Source organism: Talpa europaea (genome assembly GCF_964194135.1).
Source record: "Talpa europaea genome assembly, chromosome: 12".
Taxonomy (NCBI): domain Eukaryota; kingdom Metazoa; phylum Chordata; class Mammalia; order Eulipotyphla; family Talpidae; genus Talpa; species Talpa europaea.
Window position 1 is genome coordinate 64,694,465 of NC_140079.1, and position 23,819 is coordinate 64,718,283.

General features: G+C 42.9%; 1 protein-coding gene across 1 annotated transcript in view; it reads left to right on the forward strand.

Moving 5' to 3' along the window:
* Window positions 1-23,819, forward strand: part of ADCY10 (adenylate cyclase 10) — a gene marked incomplete at its 3' end in the record, with an annotated part of 66,559 nt that overhangs the window by 39,682 nt on the left and 3,058 nt on the right. Inside the window, exons 18-30 of the mRNA XM_084250614.1 lie at window positions 894-1,019; window positions 2,507-2,785; window positions 3,180-3,470; window positions 5,116-5,185; window positions 5,456-5,687; window positions 7,852-7,959; window positions 8,737-8,912; window positions 11,847-12,003; window positions 15,793-15,997; window positions 16,076-16,172; window positions 16,684-16,799; window positions 18,051-18,168; window positions 19,800-19,995. Coding sequence (XP_084106740.1) covers window positions 894-1,019; window positions 2,507-2,785; window positions 3,180-3,470; window positions 5,116-5,185; window positions 5,456-5,687; window positions 7,852-7,959; window positions 8,737-8,912; window positions 11,847-12,003; window positions 15,793-15,997; window positions 16,076-16,172; window positions 16,684-16,799; window positions 18,051-18,168; window positions 19,800-19,995 — 2,171 coding nt within the window. The remainder of the gene's footprint in view (window positions 1-893; window positions 1,020-2,506; window positions 2,786-3,179; window positions 3,471-5,115; window positions 5,186-5,455; window positions 5,688-7,851; window positions 7,960-8,736; window positions 8,913-11,846; window positions 12,004-15,792; window positions 15,998-16,075; window positions 16,173-16,683; window positions 16,800-18,050; window positions 18,169-19,799; window positions 19,996-23,819) is intronic.

Genomic DNA, 23,819 nt, shown 5'->3' on the forward strand with positions numbered 1-23,819 from the left:
TTGAAGTCTAGCTCATTGTGTATACAACTTATCTCTCAAGGACATTCAGGAACTTAGTTATGATCACCTACATATTTCTTTTTTTAAAAAAGATTTATTTATGGACATAAGAACTGGGGTGCAGTTCTGGCCAGAGGTGCAGGGGTGAGAGGATTCACCAGAAACAGAATGGGAAACAGAACAGGCAGACTGACTGAAATACGCTGCTGAGGGGAGCAGCGGGCGAGACAGGAGAGGTGTGCTACGCTATGTGGGTTGCTCCCTGGCTGGCCGGGGGGATCTAACTTGTGATGTAGAGGCTGTGAATAGCTTCACAGTGCTGTGCTTAACCTTGTACCACCAGGGAGGCCCCTACATAGTTCTTTATCATCTATCACAGTGTCTGCAACTCAAGTTTACATGAATGACTGGGGGATAAATAAGTGATGCATTTTGGAGTACCAGGAGACAAAACTATTGGGGAGCTTACTATTTAAGCTCACCATTTTAACATCTTTTTCTGATTATAACCATGTTTTAAATAAAGTACAGTGCCCCACAGGACTTTTTTTGCATCTGACTGTAGTTATTGATCATGCATGCAAGTTCATGTTACTATATACTATGACACATCCTCATAATGTTTGAAACAAATTTTTGTTAAGCTGCATATACTATGGAATACATCCAATAATTATTACCAATCCTTTTGGGGAAGGTAGGGGAGGCAAAAAATTTTTGAGTAAATTTAGATTTTCACAATCAGGTTTACTTAAAAGACAGTGCACCAGAAGGGTTGGTAAGCAAATCTCTGCCTGCTCTTTGTCCCATGAGCTCCATCTCCAGCTGATTGGAAAATTGGGTATGACAACAGGATAGCCTCTCAGTGCTTCTTCCCTTTTATTTCCCCATAGAAAACTTTGCTAATCCAAGTGAGGAATTAAGAGTACTTACTCTCAATAATGAGGAAAAAAATGAAGTCTGTAACCTTGTTAGAGGTGTCAGATTGAAAAACTTGTCACCACCAGCATCACTGAAAGGTAAAGAAAACCCAACCTGGTATTCATTTCCCAGTACTTAGATTCCTGTTATGCTCTGTCAAGGATTACTTTCTAAAAAGAAGAAGGGGGTCTCATTCATAGCAGGAATTTAGAAAACCTAAATAAGAGACCAGGAAAAAGACTAATCAGTGAAAAATAATCATCAAAATCAACAAGCAACTATAAACCAGAGATACACTGGGCGGGGGCGGGGGGTGGATATTAGGGAGAGACAGGAAGAGGAAGAACTAGAGTCAAAATAAGGGAGGGTGCAATTGTATGGGGAATATAACCAAAAATGAAAATGAATACAAAGATGGAAAATGATGTAAGAATTATATAAAAAAAAAATTAAATAAAGAAAATTAAATAAAATAAATAAAAAGAAGAAGGGAAGATAGTAATAGATGATGGTGTCAGCCAGGGCTGTGGGAAGGCTCCATGTCAGCCTTGTGGGATCTTGGTTTCTAATTAGGACCCACTTCCCACTGTGCATGTTCTGGAATCTGATTTGAACAAAGTTTTGTTAAGCTGCATAAAGAACAAGGTATAGTACTTTCTTAATTAAATAGAAACCAAACAGTGAGAGAGAAAATCTAATGCTGATTTTCTGCCATCTACTTTCCTAACAAGTGACAAATATGGGAATTTTTATCAGAGATACATTGTGATTCTTCTAAAGAAAAGTAACTTTCAAGCAATGTTCTACTATGAGTTAAATCCAATTCCATGCCATCTATAAATATTCAAATGTTTAGGATGATGTAGATATACCTCAAGGTTCTCACCCTTCAAAGCAGCACCGTTTGCATTTTAGTCACAGTGTCTACTAAAGTAGGAAGGTGGATTATCTTGGTTTCTACAGTGTGGTGTGGGCAAGTTGAGAAATACACATTTTGTTGCTCATAAGTGTGAGGTCTTCCTGGTCAAGATGTTCAGGAAGCCACATGAGCAATGATAGTTGAGCTTCGGCGAGACATTTTGATTGGAGCTAAGAACACCAACACTTGGCCATGAGCCTACAGATGGCAATGGATTGTCACAAGAATAAATGATTCTCTGGGGCAGAGAGAGAAGAGCCTTATTGCTGGGAGGTTCTGGGAAAAAGAATAGTCAGTAAGGAAGATGGGGAAGAGCCAGGTGGCTAAGTCAACATAGAATAGGGGTGTCAGGTCATACCATGACCTGAGGTCAGATTCACCATGACCTCTCTTCTTCTTACACACTCTTGTCACACTTTAACAGAACATCAGAACCCCTTGAAACCCATCTGATTTTTGTGTGGCCATTATGTCATGTATAGCTTTAGACCACAGCATCTGCATCTTTTGAACTCCCAGCACAAATGCCATCTCTGAAGTTGTGTATAAGCAAATATTTCCTTTAGCTTAGCTTGGCTAGGTTTCTATAAACAAGAACAGTAATGCAGGGTAGTTGTCCATATCTGGAATGACTAGTTTCCCTACTGTGTGGCTTTGCATTTGCAGAAATCTCTCTGGTCCAGTTGGATAGTATGAGCCTTTCCCACCAGATGCTGGTGAGATGTGCAGCCATCATTGGCCAGATATTTACTACAGAGCTGCTGTTTGAGGTTCTCCCTTGTTGGAACATGAAGATGATGATCACTGCCCTGGCAACCCTAGTAAAATCCAATGTCTTTGACTGTTTCCGGAGTGGCAAGGAGCTCCGAATGGCCCTACGACAGAATCCACCCTCATTTGAGGTCAACTGTCGCTCCCAGTTCCTGAAGCCCACTGCTGGCATGGGTGAGTAAAGCTGGAAGAGACCCATACTGCATCTTAGTTGAAGGCACATCTAGGGCCTCTCTGGTGGTGTAGGGGCCATCAAGTCTCAGAGCTATCAATGCCAGGTTCAATCCCCGGCCCGGGAACTAACCCACGTATAGCACAGCAGACCTCTCCTGTCTCACCTGCTGTTCCCCTTAACAGTGTATTTCAGTAGCTCCACCTGCTCTGCTCCCCACTGTCTCTAGTGAATCCTCTCACCACTGCACCTCAGGCCTACACTCCAGTTCTTCTATGCAAAAACAAAGTAAAGGCGCATCTACATTGCACTGATATTAAGAACTGATTGCAAGTAAATATTAGGAATTGACTCATTGTCCACTGCTTAGCTGAAAACCCTTTCTGCTCTCTCTAGCTCACAGTGCAAGCGAAGAGCTTCTTGAACTGGAAAGCGAAGTGATTGAGTGTCACATCATTCGATTCTGCAGACCCATGATGCAGAAGACAGCTTATGAGCTGTGGCTGAAGGACCAAAAGAAAGCCATGCACTTGAAATGTGCCCGCTTCTTAGAAGAAGATGCCCACAGATGTGACCACTGCCGGAGTGGGGACTTCATTCCCTATCACCACTTCACGGTGGACATTCGGCTCAACGCTTTGGACTTGAATACCATCCGGAAGATGGCTAAGTCCCATGAATTTCAATGTAAATGAACATCATTCTAATTAGTCTTAACTATTCCTGGGGACATGGAGATTAGACCTAGAGGGATGGTCTAGATCTGAGGCTGGGGCACAACCAATGATGAGACTTCAGCAGAGTGGGGGATGGGAAGAGTTGGGGAATATGTGAGTAACTGAGTCCAGCAGAACCAATTTCACTGTGCCACTGGCAGAGAGGGCTTGGGGATAAGGACTCTGGTGATGTAGGTTGTGACCCAGAGATCAAATTAAAATGTCGAAAGGGATTATAAAGATCCAGCTTCATTCACAACAAGGGATGGAATCCAAGAGGTTGGGAATGGAATCTGAAGTGATAAAGTGGGAGAAAGAGCAAGCTCCCCAAAGGAGTGCTTCTCATGGACTAGAACAGTGTTGCTTTGTCAGTCTCCTTAGTTTGAAACAAGGTTTTCTCAGGAAAAGAACAGGAGTGGAAGAGAATTAGCTAGGGCTAAGCAAGTGAGGGCTCCAGAAAAGAGGACTTGAGTCCAGGGCAGGGATTCAAGATCCTCTGAGAAATAAGGGTTAAAAAGTTACCAACAAGAACAGAAACAGCCCGGCGTGGTGGCGCGCGCCTGTAGTCCCAGCTACTAGGGAGGCAGAGGCAGGAGGATCGCTTGAGTCCAGGAGTTCTGGGCTGCAGTGCGCTATGCCGATCGGGTGTCCGCACTAAGTTCGGCATCAATATGGTGACCTCCCGGGAGCGGGGGACCACCAGGTTGCCTAAGGAGGGGTGAACCGGCCCAGGTCGGAAACCGAGCAGGTCAAAACTCCCGTGCTGATCAGTAGTGGGATCACGCCTGTGAATAGCCACTGCACTCCAGCCTGGGCAACATAGCGAGACCCTGACTCGAAAAAATAAATAAATAAATAAATAAATTATAAAACATTTAAAAAAAGAAAAAAAAAAGAACAGAAACATACATGTGATCTGAGAAAACAGAGTAGAGGATTCAAGGGGTGCAGAGGCCCGGGAGCTCAGTTCCTACAGGTATAATGGATGTCAGGTGTAGGGCAATAATACCAACCCCAGCCCTCATTGGGGAGATCAGGGAGACCCCATGGGCTAGATGGTCAAGCAGAGGACCTCAGTGATTATGGGCTAAATCTAGTTGGGCAAGCAGAGAGCCCTCCTGTATTATAGGGATATTTAAAAATGGGAGAAAATTTATGTGAAGTGCCTAGCACGTAGTAGGTACAAAATACATATTTGTCTCATTTGTTCTCCATATTACATGCATTCTCATTTGCTTTTCACATTAACCCTCCAGGTGGAAGATTATTTTCATTTTATAGACAAGAAAATTGAGATTCTGGAAGGTTATGTAACTTGTCCACTGCCACAGAACGAGTGACGGATTTTATTACATCTCATGTCAATCTTATCCCCAAGCTCATGCTCTGCTCATCACCCCTGAACTTCCTTTTTCCTGAGTAGAGAAGTGTCTCAGTATGTGTTTGTGTGTGTGTGATAAGATTTTTATAGAACTTTCTAAACTATTGATGTCTGGATACTGAAGATTTTAAATTCAAGTTGTCTATCTTTTTCAGTCTTTGGTGGACACCAGACATCTCTGGCACATGGACCATTTCCATGACCCACACAACTCATTTATTTGTTTATTTTCTAGTGGAAGAAGAGATCACCTCTTTCAAAATAGGGATTCCAAAGAAATTTGACATATTTCCTGAAAATTTCAGGTACAGGCATAGATCATTGTTTCAGATGTAGAGTATAAACCATTGTCATTAGATACAGAAGAGTTTTAGAATCATTGGTTTGCTCAATACTTTGATCTTTTAGATACAGTGGGGGAAAAGTTGGGGGTGTGCCTGGTGAGTTTGGTCGGTAGTATCTATGCCATTATCCAGCTCTTTTACTAAAGATAATAAAGTTTTAAAAGATATTTCATGTCAAAATCAGACAGTGTCTACAAGTTATTACTACTATTTACTTCTGCATTTGGACAGTTCTGAAGAAATCAGAGAAAAGATTTTGAGTTTCTTGGACTTCACTATAATAAGGATGAAGCTATCTGAGGAAGATATCATCCCTCTGGAATCGTGTCAGTGTGAGGAGATTCTAGAGATTGTCATCCTGCCTCTAGCCCACCATTTTCTGGCTTTGGGAGAAAACAACAAAGCCTTATATTACTTCCTAGAAATTGCATCTGCATACCTCATCCTGGGTGATAGTTATATGGTAAGTTGTTTTTCTCTAGAGCTGTTCTACCCTGGAGACAACTCACAGACCACAGAGTCCTGATCTCCACTCAGATCTCCATTCCTGACAATACCTTTGAAAATCGCATTGCTTAGAGGTAACATGAACTGAGGTGGAGGAAAGAAAGTTAGAATAGATTGCAGCTAGCATCACACATCATTTAAAATATTGTCACTTTAAGAAATTTGCCATGAATTATCTACTTGTATGAGAGGTGAGGTTGGGAGGAGAGAGGTCATACCTCATTCCCAAATGATGTAGATGACTCTTGGCCTTGACACTTCAGTTTCAGCAGTTTTTCTCAGTGATGGCCTGGTGGCATTTGTCTTCTGTCCTCTGCAAATACCTGTGAGCATAACACCTGTTGGTCTCTAAATAGGGTGAAATCTGTTTTTAATGTTGTGATCCCCAAAAAGGCTCACCCAATTTGGACCATATGCATTTGCTGCTTGACTATCAAACATGTTTTAGACCACCAAAGAAGCACTAGTGAGAGCATCTTTAGGATAATAAGTTTGTAAAATAAGTTTGCAGAGCAATATGTCCCTAGAAAAGAGACTTGATACCTAAAATGAAAAAAAAAAAAAGCATTCATTGTTAAGTGGGGAAGCACTGAGCTGAATAAGCTAAATAGGTTTCTTGACTAGATATTTCAGGACCTCAATATTCCCAGATTTCTCTCTCTCTTACAATTTTCTTAATAACATTTCATTTCTCCAGCACTTTACTATAAGAATACATCGTATAACATACAAATATTCTGCCTACTGTTGATATTATTGGTAAGTCTTTAATTTAGCAGCAGGCCATTAGTAGTTAAGTTTTGGGAGAGATATAAGTTATACATAGATTTTTTTAACTGCTCGGGTATCCCTAACACTTGTATTGTTCAAGGGTCAATTTATCTATCTTAAGAATGAAAGTCTCCTGTGCATAGTAGATAAACACAATTGGAGAAGCGGGGAATATGACCAGTGGGTCCCAGAAGAAGGCTTAGAGAGCCCTAGGGGGCCAATGTGATAAACCAGAGTATAACCCCATTTCACTCTGCAGGGAGTGGTAAAGGCTCAGGAAGATGATGATTGAAACAGAACCCTAGACAAGGTCTTAGAATGTGCCATTTTTAACTCTGCCAATAAAAAAATCTAATAGGGGGTCTCCCCGGTGGCGCAGCGGTTGAGCGCTGGGTTGCAAAGCTGCCCACAGCCTCTGCAGCACCAGTTCGATCCCCGGCCACTGGGCGAGGGTCCCACATGGCATGCAGACCTCTCCTGCCACCCGCTGCTCCCCTCAGTAGTGTACTTCGTCAGTCTGCCTGCTCTGCTCTCCCCTCTGGCTCTGGTGGATTCTCTCACCCTCCCGCACTTCTGACTGTACCCAGTGCTTGTATAAATAAATAAATAAATCTTAAAAAAAAAAAAAATCTAGTAGGGCCAGAGTTCATATCTCCCTCTTCTGCCTCCCACCCCTTCCTCTTCAGTGGCATGTGACTCGGGGATATTGTGTCACACTTCAAGTCTGACCTTGCCTTGATGTTTACTGTGCCAAGATTTTCCTGTCTAGCCATGTTGTAGGAGGTTAAAGATGAAGAGGAGAGTAACTCAAGGTCTCACCTTCTTCTTCTACCTCTCACAGATGACCCTGGCTCAGGAAATGGGGGTGGTTCATAACCCATTCCAGAGGTTTCTGACAGAGACCAGTTTCTCACAGAGATGTGGATGATTTCCAGGGCAGTGGGGATATTGTTGGAAATAGGGAAGTTGGGAATGGAATGAGTCAAAGGAGGACATGACCTGGGATGGGGGGCTTCAGGTAAGGTGACTTATGTGACAACTTGAGGAAAGGGGGAGATTTCTAGATTCATTTCTAGAGTGATAGCGCAGTGGACAAAGATGGACATGAAGACTGCCTATTTCTTCAGTGGGAGAGTTACCCATCCAAACCCAGTCCAGAGCTTGGAGGAAGTCCATTTTAATCAGGAGATGAAGGGAGAGGGGAGTGGGTAGGGATATGGTGAGTAGTGGTGGGATCTGGAACAGCTCCTTCTTCCTGTTTCTCTTCCTACAGTAGAGCCTGGGGGTGTGGTCCCTTTTAGGCTGGATTCCTCCTGACTCCCACGTTCTGCTCCTTGTGCTGGTTGCAGGCATATATGTATTTGAATGAAGGAGAGAAATTGCTGAAAACTCTCAAGAGGAGAAAATCTTGGAGTGAGACCTTTGAGTTTGCCACATTTTACAGCCTCAAAGGTCAGGTAAGAAACCATTAAAACATGATTCATTTGTTATTTGCATTGGGGCTTTCCATAGAAAAAGTCATCCCTCGACTTTCTACATCCTTCTCCCATCCCCTGCTCTAGCTCCTGCCCCAGTCTTCAGAACCCCAACCCCTGGACTCAAACCTCCCCACTGCCATTTGCCAGCAGCAAGATCATCCCTGCCTTCTCTGTTGACATCATTATGAAATATTTTTTAATTGAGGTGACATTGGTCTACAACACTGTATATGATTGAGAGGTATAGAATCACAACTCACCACATACCACACCACACCACACCTACCAAGGCACCCATCGTCCTCCACCATGTCCATTGGGGCCCTTCCACACTTTGCTCTCCACCCTCAGTTTTACAGTCAGATTTCTAGATTTGGTTTTGGTTTGGTTTAAGTCTCACTCTTGTTTCTCTATTCCACAATCAGTGAAACCATCCTGTATTTATCTTTCTCCTTCTGACTAATCTTGCTTAGCATAATCCCCTCCAGTTTCATCCTACCAACCTCCAAAAGTAGACTTGAATGGGTAAACATGTTCTCAGCATTAGATGATCTACAACAAAGATGCCAAATCCTAGTCACTCAACCATCCTTCCATGCACATATTCAATAAACATTGTGCCAAGCACAGGGGATTTTATTCCTAAGCCATAAATCACCTTTCTGGGAAAAGAATTCCAAAGTATGTGTTGTTGGAACATCCCAACCAAGTTCTACATCATTGCTTTCCCTTTCTTCTCCCTCCTTTTCTCTGTAGGTCTGTTTCAATATGGGCCACATGGTGCTTGCCAAGGAAATGCTGAGAAAGGCATTGAAGCTCCTCAACCGAATCTTTCCTTATAGCTTAATCTCTCTATTTCTCCAGACCCATGTGGAGAAAAATAGACACTATCATTATATGAATCAGCAGGCCCAAGAGAGCTCACCTCCAGGGTAAGGGAAGGAGCTGGGGATAGATGGATGTCTTATGTCAGTCCCCAAAGGAGAAAAATCTCCACATTGCTCCAGCGGTCAGCCCCAAAGCTTGGGCCTCTAGGGGGCACAAGGAGTCCTGTTGGCCTACTGGTGGGGGTGGGGACCAGTGGGGGCAGGGCTGAGTGGGGGCAGGATGTGCAGACCAGGGCTGGGTTGCCGTGAACAATTCACTGGAAGCTGTTGTCAAAGAGAGTTCAAGTGACAAAAAGTGTTGCCCCTTTGCAAGGTGAGCTCCAATGCCCTCTCTCTACCCACCTCTACCACTATACCCTCTGGCCTTCCATGGTCCAGTAGGAATCTCACCACCATTTCAGGGAGGCCCAGTCACAGCCCTTTTGTTTTTTTTTTAAAAGATTTATTTGTATTTATACAAGAACCGGGATACAGGCCAGATATGCGGGAGGGTGAGAGGATTCACCAGAGACAGAGTGGGGAACAGAACAGGCAGAATGACTAAAATACACTGCTGAGGGGAGCAGTGGACAAGACAGGAGAGGTCTGCCATGCCATGTGGGTATCTCCCCAGTTGGCAGGGATAGAACCCGCGCTGCAGACTGCGGACAGCTTCATACCACTGCGCTCAACCACCTGTGCTACCAGGGAGTCCCACAAGCCCTTTTCCATTGAGTGCTAAGGTACTGGGCATTGTCCCCTCCCCAAAGAAAAATAGCAGCTCCTGAAGACATTTGCCAAAAGACAAACCCTCCCACCCATCTAAATATCTCAGTAGCCATGTGGATGACATGGAAATATCCATAGATCTAGGTCTAGACTATAGAAATATCCATAGGTCTAGGCTACACCATTAATATTTCATTGTATGTAAATTTTATGTATAAAAGAACTTGAAGAAATAATAATGGAATGGGGGAAGGAGAAACAATAAGTGGAGAGATAGATGAAATAAAAATGTTGATAGTTGTTGAAGCTGAGTGTTGGATATATGTGGCTTATATTTTTTTATTTTACTGTGTGTGTGTACTTGAAGTTTTATGAAATGAAAATTTTAAAATATTTTCCCCTTATCTAGTAGTCCATACGAAGGGAGATGCCATCTAGTTGGACCTGAAGTACTGACAGGAGACCTCTCTTCCATCTTGGGAGAGACTGGTAGCTGTATTCCCGTAGCTTCTGTCTGAGATGCGAACACCTATTCCTAGGAGTAGGCTGCTACAACTCTTGCAACAATAAGAAGCATTATTTAATGTTAGAGTTGCTATATCCTCATGAATACCCTGTATTAGAAGGGATTTTGTCTTCTCTGTTTCCTTTGAACTTTTACAAAATAATTCCCACAAACAGAATCGGTGTCATCGAGGACAAATTTGAAGTATCTTGATTTCTTCAAGCACATTTAGGAGAGCTCTTCCTCCTCACTTTTATTTAAAATCTGCTTTTTGATAAATGTTTCTAATTATATTTTGCTTTCTTGGTTTGGTTAAACTACTAGTAAAACAGCCATCCTGTTTAGGTTTCCATTTTCTCAAAAATAGGGGATTCAATGGCCTGTTGAGACCAGGACCAGGAACCCAAACTTTATCACAGGTGGTTATCCATCCTCTCCTTGATTACCTCCAGCACAGGAAGTTCACCACAACTTACAACAACACATTCTACTGGTGAAGTGTGTCTTTCCAGCTGCTATAACAAAATCTCACAGATAAACAGCAGAAGTCTATTGCTTACAGTTCTAGAGACTGGGAGTCTAAGGTCACAGTAATAGCAAAGTCCAGTGAGGACCTTTTCTGGATTGCAGACTCATGTCCTCACATTGTGGAAAGGGGAGTTCTGTTGGGGCTTTTTTTTTTTTAATATTTATTTTATAGAATAACTGGGGTATAGATCAGAGGTGTGGGGTGGGGGGTGAGAGGATTCACCAGAGACAGTGTGGGGAGCAGAACAGGCAGATCTACTGAAATATACTGCTGAGGGGAGCAGCGGGAGAGACAGGAGAAGTCTGCTGCGCCATGTGGGTCAGCTCCCTGGGCAGGGATCAAACTCAGGCCGTAGCAGCCATAACGCTGAGACTTAACCCCTAGGGCACCAGGGAGGCTCCAGTGAGACTTTTTTAATAAGGGCATTAATTCCATTCATGAAGGTGCTCCCTCATGACCTAATCACCTCTCAAAGGCCCCACCTACAAGTACAATTTGGAGGTTAGGATTAAAATATGAATTTCGAGGGATGCATTCAGACAATAGCAGGTTGTCATTCATTAAGCTTGACCTCAATTCTGATAGCAATGTGCAAATATGGAGGAAATTACCCAGTGAACTAGCTGTGCTGGAGATGGACAGATGGGCATGAGTCATGACATCTCACATTCAAGCTGTGTGACTCTGAGTTAATTACTTAACCTGTCTGAATCTCACCTCTGCTTATATACTATGGGATTAATTATTCCTCCCTTTCTTACAGGGTTGTCATCAGAATCAAAAGTGGCGTGACACAAATGTGCTTTTAAAATAGCTTCACTTAAATAGCTATGCCTTGACAAGGGACAGGTGATTTACACAAATTATATTCATTAATCATTACCAAGTAGCTCTAGCAAAAAGCTCAAAGTAGCTCTTTGAATAATTTGGTTTAAACAATGATGAGGAAAAAGCAAAGATGTTATTAGGGGAACTGGCTTAACTATACGTCATTTCACTTCAAGCCAGTTTCCTCGTGATATTAAGTGAGGACTTCCTGTGTTGTGGTTCCATTTTGCAGTAGGGAAAATGATTAAAATTCATGGCCTGGTCAATCACTAAAGGAGGCCGGCCTCCAACCCAAGTCATTTTTGACCAATAAGCCAGTGGTGAGGACTCTGCTCACCTTTGCCCCTTCACGATGACATGCAGATGACAAAACTTGATTTCTGGTCCCTTTTTGTGTTTGATCCAACAGGAAGAAGAGGTTGGCACAGCTCTACCAGCAGATCACCTGCTTCTCCTTGCTGTGGCAGATCTACAGCTTAAATTATTTTTTTCACTGCAAGTATTTTAGCCACCTGGCCGCTCTGATGCAAGTGAACACCGCCCATGAAACTCAAGATGATTTCCAGGTAGGGTTTTGTGTAGCTGTTTTTTAAATTTCTGAATCTCATTTGGAGAGAAAAACCTAGTGAAAGTCAGTTGGGATTCAAGATCACGAGGATGTAATAAAAGCCTCTGGGCTTATTTGTTTTACCCAGGCCAGCAGGTCTCAAACATTTTAGTTCCAGAATCACTTTACACTCTTAGTTATTGCACAGGAACCCCAAGCAGTTTTTATTTATATGGGTTGTACCTCTTGATATCATTATATATGAAATAAAAACAGGCATTTAAAAATATTTTAATAAAACTAATAAACCTATTACATAGTAACATAAGTAACATTTTCATTTAAAATCTCCAAAGAAAAATTTAGTGAGAAGAGTGGCAGGTATTAATTTTTGTAAGTAGCTTAATGTCTGACTTCATAGAAGACAGCTAGATTCTCAGTCTGCTTTTACCTTCACTCTGTTGCAATATCACACAGCTTGTCTCTGGAAAATTCCGCTATGTACTCATGAAATAATGAGGTTTAAAAAAGGAAAACGTTAAAGGACAATTCTTTTAAAAGGATAAAATTATGACTCATACTAAAAGAACTTGTGTCAAAAAGAAGTCATGTCAAAGGTTTTATTCAACTCATTAATTAGTAGGCTATTTCAACTGGTTCCAAGAAGAATTCAATTTATGAATGGATGTAAAGCTGTAATCACTTGTGTTCCACCAAACCTATACATTCCTATGAAGAAGAATTAATATCCATTATTGTCAGTTTTCTATAGCATAAGAGAGTTCTAAAGTACCCCAAAGACTATGGGAGGCAGAAGTAACACTGACAAATCAGCCAATCAGGACACCAGTAGATTTTTTTTTGAGCGGGGTGGCTTTTTAAAAGTCTTTCATTATTTTCTCTCACATAAATACAAGCGTATCTTGAGATATTCCAATTTGGTACCAACCACCACAATAAAGTGAATATGGCAATAAAGAAAGTCCCACAATTTTTTTGATTTCTCAGTGCATCTAAAAGTTATGTTTACATTATACTGTAGCCTATTAAGTATGTAATAACATTGTATCTAACAAAGTTATGTACACACTTTAATTAAACATCTTTTATTGCTAAAAAATCTGAACCATCACCTATGCCTTCAGCAAGTCATAATCTTTTTGTTGGTGGAGAGTTACAATACTAATGTCAAAGAGCACTGACCACAGATCGCCATAACATAAAGAAAAACTTTGAAATATTGCAGTAATTACCAAAATGACACAATCACATGAAATGAGGATAGGCTACAAACTTTCAGTCTATAAAAAACATAGTATCTGTGAATTGCCATGAAAAAGGTATGCCTGTAAATATCTTACTATTCTGAAACTAGCTTTGACCTATTTGTACACTCCCTGAAGGGGTCTCAGGGACCCCTCAGTCCTGGGACTATGTTGGGAGAACCAGTAATCTGGTCATAAACTGTGAACTCTTTGCATGAGGAAAACTCCAGAAGACAAGATCATGAGATTATTAAGCTAAATCTAACTCATCTAGTGAAACTGACCTTTATAAAAATACATCAATTCTGGGTATATCTGAGGCAATAGATTTCTTAATTCTCCAAGAATTAAGGGAAGTGGACAAGTAGCACTATAAATTTGGGAGGAGCCTAAATTCCTAGCCTGGAATCTGTCCATGTTTTAGTTCCTTTGAGTAGACCCAGGCTGGCTCAGCCAGGATAAGTATTTATAAAATCCATCAGGTTTGGCCTCTGCCCAAAACCTATCCTCCTCTGCTAATTCTTGGAATCACCAGACCCAAGGGTAATGGGCCTCTTTTGGTTCCCCAAACCTTTATGTTCAATTGCTTCTTAGAGTCTTTGGCTGGATCTTTCCTCTGTTTGCGGAACACGACCCCCTAACATTTACGGGGCTCTCATCTTGAAGTCACACCCTTATTCTCTTTTTTAAAAAAAAGATTTATTTATGCATACAAGAGTTGGGGTACAGGCCAGATGTGTGGAGGGTGAGAGGATTCACCAGAGACAGAGTGGGGAACAGAACAGGCAGATTGACTGAAGTACACTGCTGAGGGGAGCAGTGGGTGAGTCAGGAGAGGTCTGCTGCATCATGTGGGTTGCTACCTGGCTGGCTGGGAACTGAACCGGTGCTGCAATGGCTGCGGACCGCCTCATAGGTTGCGTTTCAACCCTTGCGCCACCAGGGAGGCCCCCCCTTATTCACTTCTAACCTGTCACCCTATTTCAGTAGCTCTCATTACCATCTGACATTTCTTGTTTGCTCCTTTGTTAGTACGTGGTCTGTGCCCCCTATGATTACCCCGTAAGCTCTGTCAGAGCAGGAACCTTGTCTGTCACCTTGTTCACCCCCTGGATTCTTAGAACAGTGTCAGGCACATAGTAGGGGCTCAAAAAATAGTTATTGAGTGAAATGCTTTAATTTTCCACACTTGGGGCTATCTTCTAAAACATGGTGGATTTGGGGAGGGGTGGCAGAGAGGGTAAAATGAAGAAGTCAAAATTGGGAAGTGAATGAAAGACACTGGTTAACAAGATGGCTGTGATTGAGAGCAGCCAGCCAGGAGAGTGCTCCCTTGGGTGTTCAAAAGCAGGTGAAGTCTACAGTGCAGTGTGATAGAAGGAACCAGAGTGACTCTGGGGGAATAATTTCTAGGATGCCATTCATCCACCATGTGACCACTGGCAAACTGCATAATTTTGTATTTTCCTCATGAAGTGAAGTAATTGGATTCCATTGTCTTGGTCCAAATCCAGGAAACCCTAGGCTTGATTGCACCTTTGGCTTTTTCCTTTGCCCAACAATTCTATCTCCTTCAGAAGATAGCCACTTTTGGCTATTCTGTCCTCCTGGTAGGATTATCTGAAACATGTTCTAAACCAGGAATAAAGGAATTTCCTAGAATCAACTTTGTGGTTTAAACCAGGAATAAAGGAATTTCCTAAGATCAGCATTGCGGTTTAATAAGTCCCTATGGAACTGCCTATAAGACAGAATTTGTGTGATTTTGTGAGATTTGGAGAATTCCATTGAAAAAGTTCTTCTCCCAAGTCCTTCCCCCACCACAACATCCAACACTCCCACCACTAGGGATTCAGTATTTCTATTGTATCTCTTAAAGCAATTTTTATGTATTTTTTTAAATAATAAACTGCTTTTTAATAGGAACATTTTTCTCTCCCTAAGATCTTATAGACTGAAGCAATTTTATTATTTTAAAGATTTATGTAAAGAGTAACTAGTTTCTCTTAAATCTCCCAATTAAATTTAGAATTAGTCCTTCAGTTTTTAAGAAAGCAAGCCAAACTAACCCAAACCAACCTTTTTAGAATTAAATAATAAAACTAACATAAACTTGTTATAACAAATTAAACATCCCAGGAATGCATAATGTAAAGAGTAAAGTCCTTCTTTTCCTTCAAATCTTTTCATCCCCCTCCAAACGGGCAACTACTATTTATACTTGGGAGTGACTCTTTCCAGGCCTTTGCCTATGTAATCATATATCCACACATACAAACGATTATTTCTCTTTTTCACAAAATTTAAGTTTTAAGGACTGTGGGCAAGAGGAGCCAGTAACCTTGTCCTGAGCAAGCCAGTAAATAGGTGGCAGAAACCCAGTTAAATTTCTCTATTTGAGCCTGTGTGTTGGCCAAATCACAGCTCTGTTCCTAAGTTGATGAACACATGATTACTTGTGAACACTGGGTGATGTCCCTGGCTTTCTGCTTTGGCTTCCATCTCTATCTTGCCCCTTCTCTCCTCCATGGTTGTCATTTCAGATCATTAAGGCCTACCTGGACTACTCGCTGTACCACCAGCTGGCCGGCTACCAGGGCGTGTGGTTCAAATATGAAGTTATGGCCATGGAACAAATCTTCAACCTCCCCCTGAAAGCCGAGGGCATTGAAATTGTGTCATATGTGGCTGATACACTGAGCTACATCAAGCTCATAATGGGTCACTTGGACTTGGCCATTGATTTAGGTATGGGCTGATGGGGCAAGAAGGGTCATGCAGGCATAAGTAATACCCAGAAATACATTGGAAGTGTTTTCTTCCCAGGCTCTCGAGCCCACAAGATGTGGACATTGCTCCGGAATCCCAAGAAACACCGTCATGTCCTCTGCTGGCTTAGTAGATCTATCTTCTTGAAAAGCAGGTATTTATCTTAAAGTACTTCCTAAAATATTAGGGGGAGAAAGTCATATTGAATGTTTCAGCTGAAGGGTGGAGAAGAGAGGTAGGGTTTCCCAGATGATGATGGGACTGATAATCATCATTGTTGGGTTCCACTGCTCTTTGCATAGACAACTTTCACAAGCATCATCTCTAATCTGCTGGGCAACTGGAGGTGAGTCAGGGAGCCATCCTCACTATGGGAATCAGGACTCCAACAGTGCCAGGTGGAAGAAAAGGGAAATGTTTCCTAGCAGAAGCAAATGAGAATAGAGAGCAGGCCAAATGAGCCTGACTGTGGTCACCCCGATATAGAGGTCTTTGAAAGACAGCTTGAACACAGAACTAGTCTGAGACTTAAGGATGGATTTAGAAGTTTGTTGAAGGCTCCCATCTAGTTCTGAATTACTGGGCAGGACTGAGACTAAACCAGGACTGAATTTCATCTTCTTTTCCTGACCACCCCTTAATCTCATTACCTTCCTTTTCCATAGACCCAGGCAATTGATCCAGGTGCTGGGGTGGCTATGGGATCTCTCTGTAGCAGAAGAGCACATCTACAGCAAGGCATTTTTCTATTTTGTCTGCCTGGACATCATGCTTTATTCTGGTAACCTGACTAGAAATTTACTAGAATTTACTAGAAATTCGGGGTGGGGTAGTTGTCAACGCTGAGGCATTGAGACCACTGAATTTCAGTCTGAAAAAGAGGTATACATCAGGCAAGGGGACAGCATGATCTGAGGAACCATCTGGAAGAGACAAGAATTGTAAGGCATCAACAAGTAGAAGAATCTAAAAGAACCGTTGGACATAAACTTCTAGTTAAAGTACTGGATCAATATTTACCAAGTAACAGTAGCTGACAGTAACTTACTATATGCCTTTAACTAGGGTATTTGACTTTTAATGGGATACACTTTGAGACTGTGCTTTAGAGTGAAGGATTAGATCACTTACCATGAGTATTCCAGGCATTGGTGGCAGTCCGCACTTTGGAAAACAAGTTCTTTCTTGATAGCCTTCAATTTACACCCAAAGGGCAGCCCTTGGTGTATGTAGGGGCAGGAAGAGCACGGAGCAGAATCTCGATGATCCTATGCAGATAGATAAAGGAGAGTCCTGGAGCCCTCAGTGACTTTTTCAGGGTTTTATTGGGTTTTACTAGGTACATGGCAGGCAGGGGTGCCATGGGGCCAGGAGGCTGGCAGGCCTCCTTCTGGGCTCTCCGGCATTCTCTTTTGGTCTCATTCTCACTCTTCTGCTTCTCTTCTGGTGGTTATGCTCCACTGGCGTCCTGTGACGCCACCCTTATGAGCTCCGTCTCTCAGCCCAGGTGAACCCACCTACACATGCCCACACCCCACTCCAGGTGTCCACCATCAGGCATGCAATCAGGTCAGGACCACAGGGATCCATCATCGATCCTAATGGTAGGAGAGCAGAAAAGCCTGACAATAATTCACCCTACAGTGTACATATTAAATCAGAGGGGCCAACCTGGGCATTCTCTTCCCCAAATCTGATCTTGAAAAGGGATGCCAATAAAGGAAAATGGGGGCCAGATGAAGGCCTGTTTGCCCTAAGGCCCACAGGTTGGATTTGAGCACGGAGTGCTGGTTTAACTTGGTGAATACTATGGAATTGTATTATATATGCACAAGCTTTCACCAAGGCTGGAACTCAGCAAACATGGGCAGCAAAGTCACATGATTGTTGCCATCCAGCAGACCCTTTGGATTCATAAAGCAATCAGAGACTAAGGCTTTCCCCCTGTGGGAAAGGGGGGATATTCTCTTGGGACTACCAGGCCTAAGAGTTGACAACCCCCGCAAAAGTGTCCTGTTCCTTTCTTTTTTAGGCTTTATTTATAGGACATTTGAAGAGTGTTTGGAATTTGTACAAGAAAATGAAGACAACAGAATCCTCAAGTTCCACAGTGGAATCCTCCTGGGACTTTATTCGTGTGTAGCTATCTGGTAATGATGTGTTTGTTGCATATCATTAAATCCCCAAATTTGAAAATGCTGAATCCTGACAATGAGTTCTATGAGGTTTAAGAAAAAAGGAAAAGAAAAATATTTATTACTCATAAGTAACTTATAAATTTACTTATAGCTCATAAACAGGTTGAGGGTCTCAGAGTAGACTTACACTGAGAGACACTTTGGGGATCATCTAGTTATTCCCCTCAACCAAGGCCAGAAAAGTATAATCAGCTCAGTGCAACCAGCACTGATTTTGCACACGTCATGGTGGGGGAGTACAGATGATTAAGAGAAGAGTACTTACTTCGGAGGGGTGTGGGATTTGAGGGAGACTCATAGCATCATTTGCCCACCTACCCCCAAGATCTAATCATATGGAAAACCACTGTGGTAGAGCTGACATTGGAGACTATGGATTATATCTGCAGGCAAGTGGGCTTCCTAATACCACACCACTGGATTACACTTGCCCACTCAGCAGCAGGCAGTGCTGGAGAGCTGCAGGTTTTCCCCATCAAGTTGGCCTCTTTCCACCGCACAGCAGACAGAAGGGCAGTAGCGCACTCCCTGTGGGCCTCCTTGACTCTAAGACTAAGGAGGAGGGCAGGCTTTTGTGCCAGCTGTCTCATTCCTCTCTAAAAGCCACCAGCCAAGGAAGTCACCCCTTATGATTGGAGGAGCAAGTGCAGCAGGGAAGAGATGTGGCACTTTGACCACCCTTATGTGTTAGGAAACTTACAGAGTGAAGAGTCCTCCCCCTGTACTCCCCTGTACTCCCCCCAACTCATAAAGTCTGGGCTTAATCCCTTTAACCTATTCAATTCCTACCTTAGTAAATCTGTAGCTCTGGCTTTGCCTTCAAGAAGTAGATCAACAGTGAAGTTCCAGAGGTTAATTAAATTACTTCCACAGTTATCCCCAAGACTGAAAGCCATTCCCTATCCTATTTCCCACCTCAAATCATATATGGAGCCATGTTGTCTGCTATTTAGAGATTTTGTGATGAGGTAAAATGCCAATATGAAGACATTCCTGTGTAAAGTACCACAAACCAGAACAGTCCAAATTTGAACAGAAATCGCCTCCACTTACAGAATTCCCTGAGAGAAATGAAAATCCAAAAATCATTTACCCTGCTAGTTAAAGTCCAAAGAAATTAAAATTCAAAATAAAAAAAAAAACAACTTGCCCTTGAGAGTTAAAATGCAAGGACTCTAAAGTTCAAACATCATTCTAATTTCTTATTCCCTGTTTCACATGGAACAGTTCTTTTAACAATTGTGGCCTGGGCCTGTGCTTCTCACACTTCAGTGGGCATTGTAACAATAATAACCATTAATAAAATTAAACAATTATAATGTGCTGTAGTTAAGTCAAGTTCATGTGGTCTCTTTCTGCACCTCCCCCCAATACCATATTGTATGTAATATTTTCAGACCATGATTGACCATGAGTCACTGAAGCCATGAATCAAAGGCACTACTGTAATTTCTGCAGATAGGCAGGCAGCCAGCTTCCAGAAGCCCAGGTACTAGGAACTACACCTCCAGAGAAATCCATTTCAGAAAATCAGTCAATCCCCAAAATGATACTGAATTTTCTGTATTCTTGTGGTGGTGCAGGTATGCCAGACTGCAGGATTGGGACAAGTTCCACATATTTTCTAATAGAGCTAAAAATCTAGTGCCAAGAAGAACTCCAACAGCTCTTTACAGTGAAGGGATCAGTAGGTACATGGAGGCACAGGTTCTCTACCTGCAAAAACAAATTGACGAACAATCTGCAAATGCTCAGGACACTGGTGTTGAGCTACTCAAGGTGAGGTCTAGTTTCTTCCTTCCAGTGCAAATCAGTCCTTAAATGGTTTCTATCTCCTGTGATAATTATTTTTTCTGATTACAGACTTTATACATATTTCTATAGTAAGTAATCATGTAACATCAGTCAGTTCTTAGAAACTGACTTAAAATGATGTATAACAAAACCAATTTGACCATAGTCTCATGTTCCCTCCATTTGCACTGGCATCTCACACACACACACACACACACACACACACACTGACTGACTGACTGGGACAATTGAGATACGCCAGTGAGCCTCGCATGCATGTCTTTGGGATGTGGGAAGAAACTGGAATCCCAAGAGAAAACTCACAAAGAAATGGGGTGAACATGCAAACCCCACAGAGATGGTGTCCCTGGCCAAAAATTGTTTTTTTTTTCATCAATGTTATAATGAAATGACACTGAATGATCTGCTGTATTACAAGGTTTTGAAGGTACGCCCTTCTCCCCAAAGTAGAAGGAACTCTATGTCGCCCTGTAGGGTAGGTAAAAGGTATCAGGCTTTTCTGCCCTCCCGCCATTAGGATAGATGAGGGAACCCTGTGGTCCTCAATGCATGCCTGATGGCGGCCACCTGGAGTGGGTACACCTGGGCTGAGAGACTGGACTTTTAAGGGCGGTGTCACAGGGATACCAGCAGCAGCAGAAGCCGAGAAGTGGAAAATCAGGAAAGCAAAGAAGCAGAAAGAACGCCAGAGAGCCCAGAAAGAGTTAAGACTTGCTGGAGGCTGGGAGGACTGCCAGCCTCCCGACTCCCCAGCACCCCTGCCTGCCGTGTACCTGGTAAATCCAAATAAAAGCCTGCAAAAAGCCACGGAGGGCTCCAGGACTCTTTTCTCCTTTATCCGGTCTACTGGATCAGAAAACCTACACTGTGGCCATTCCTGACCCTACAATTGGCATAAGTCGGCAAGATGATCCATGCAGACGGATATGGAGCCCTCCGAAGACCTGGAGGCATCATGGCGGCACAGGAGAGGGACAAGGTCCAGGAGCTGCGGGATGAGACCTTACATGAAGGAGATGCCCGAGAGGACCAGCCAACGACCCCTGAGGCAGCTAGAATCATTGGGGAAGAGAGGGCCACGATTCGGAGCTCGCCAGTGCTGATGGCAGGGAAAGGCCTAATGGACCTGGACTGATGTACTTGGGCTGACAATCCCGCCAGAAGGCAGAAGAACTTTGGCAAGTTAATGTTGTTTTGGGACCCTGGGGAAGGATTGTTTGTACACCCCCGGAGATGGGAATCTGGGGGTGGCCAGTGGGCCTCAGTGGCCAAAAGCAGCCTGTGTATGTCCAGCAGCTAGGCAGAGGAGAAAAGCCAACCGAGAAGGCAAAAGCTGGTGCTGATGCTAAGTTTGGGAAGCCCTGAGTGGCTGCTCAGCACTAAGTAAGCTGAGGAAGGCCAGTGAGTCTCGTAAAATCACCTCTGGTTGATGCCATGCTCGTTGTCGAGTGAGGGTGAGGAGCTGAGGAACCCGTCCTTGGGGGATGGGTGCGGAACGTGGCTTGGGGTGGAGCCCAAGCCGAATGTAGAGCTTGTATCCAAGGATCCCTGATCCATGTGCTTGTGCAGTGTGTTGGCCTGAGTGCAGGGGTCTGTGCGTCGCATTGGTGCCTATGAAAGCCTAATGTTGGAGTGACAGCAGACAGAAACCCTGAGGGTTGGGTGATTACCCTCAAAGAGTAGAGAATCTCCAATCCAGGAGTGAGTGCATCCTGGGGGTGGACGCTGTGTGTGGCTTGTTGCCGAGACTACAGCCAGAGAAGGCCAGGAAGCCTGACGGCTCCTGGTGTGTTACAGTAGATGCCATGAGTGGTTCACCTCCCTCATATGAGCAGTGCCTTCGCAGCAGATTTGGTGGCTCATCTGCTGGTACCAATAATTGTCTTTGGCCACTAGGTTGGGGCCCTGCTGGGACTTGTGTTCTGTTGTATTTTGTTGTTATATTGTGATGTATTTGCTTTTGTGGGCCATCGCTGCATTGTTTGTTTGCCAAGAAAATTGTATATATGTAGATTGTATGGCAGAAAACCCAGAGGGGGTGGGCTGTAGGGTAGGTGAAAGGTATCAGGCTTTTCTGCCCTCCCGCCATTAGGATAGATGAGGGAACCTTTTGGTCCTCAATGCATGCCTGATGACGGCCACCTGAAGTGGATACACCTGGGCTGAGAGACTGGATTTTTAAGGGTGGCGTCACAGGGATGCCAGCAGCAGCAGAAGCTGAGAAGTGGAAAATCAGGGAAGCAAAGAAGCAGAGAGAACGCCAGAGAGCCCAGAAAGAGTAAAGACTTGCTGGGGGCTGGGAGGACTGCCAGCCTCCCAGCCCCCCAGCACTCCTGCCTGCCATGTACCTGGTAAATCCAAATAAAAGCCTGCAAAAAAGCCACTGAGGGCTCCAGGACTCTCCTCCTTTACTCTGGTCTGCATGGGATCATAGAAAACCTGCTCTGTGTCATTCCTGACCCTACACGCCCAAAACCTTATACTCAGAGATAACCACTTCGGGTATATGGAAACATCAATTTTTAGGTGCTTTTCTGTGTAGTGTGTGTGTGTGTGTGTGTGTGTGTGTCCCCACACATTTCCATTTTAAAACTTGCTATTAAATAAAATACACTATGGCTAATTTCCTGCCATGAAAATGCTTTCTATACTACTAAAATATAACATAGTATTTTGTTTAATAGAGATACTCTTATATTGACAGATTATTCTTGAATAGAGCCTTTAGGTAGTATTCTTCTGTTCTTTTAATAGATATCCTGGTATTTAAACCTTTAAACACAGAAATTTTATATATTTCATTGATATGTAATACATACTGGGTATTATTGCTGAGCAAACTGGACCTGGTGCCCAAAGTTTGCTGGCCAGTGTGGGCAAACCCCCATGAGAATGAAGGGCTAGCTTCTGGGATGGCTAGACGTTTGCTTAAAAACTAAGCACTGTTGTATTAATTTTCTATGGTCATACCCCCAATTATCACAAATGTAACAGCTTAAACAACACCCACTTCTTATCTCACAGTTTGGCAGGTCAGACGTTTACACTCACTTGCCTGGGTTTCCTGCTCGGGGGTCTTAACAACTAAGATCAAAGTGTCAGCTGAGCTTCTTTCTCATGGTTTAAGGAAGAATCTGATCCCAAATTCCTTTAGATTATGAGCAGAATCAGATGCTGGTGATTTTAAAGTGTTAAAACATTTAACACTTTAACATTTCAAAACAAGGCATCTTGTGGCCAATGAAGGGTAGTAAATCATGATTTTCTGAACATTGTTATGTGGTCAGTTTTGCTTCATTCCTGTGGTGGTGAAGGGCAGGTCTTCCACTTGGACACATTGGGGCCCGCTGACTGCAGCTCTAGTGCCATACAAGCCCCAGCAGCTCTTCCGCCACGTGTTCACACCAGCTTATAAATCCCTGCCTCTGAAAACATAAAAGTTCATTGTGATCACTGTGTGCTTGAAGGTCTGTACTTGTTGGCATAGAATGTGTATTTATATTTCTGATTCACAATGCATCCTACAGGTTCTCACTTGGGACATGAACATTATTTGCATAGAATTTGATAGAAATACTATCTCAGGAAGGATTCCAGACATGCTTAACTCATGTTGTTTGGAAAAAATAGATTTTTGACCACAATATAATCCATTCCAACTTCTCTTTTTCCTTTCAAATACCAGGTACATTACCTAGGACAAGTGAGTTGGTTGTCATTATCACTTTTAAATATTAATTGAGTATCAATAAAGATTCATCACATTTTTAGCCAATGGAATATGTAAA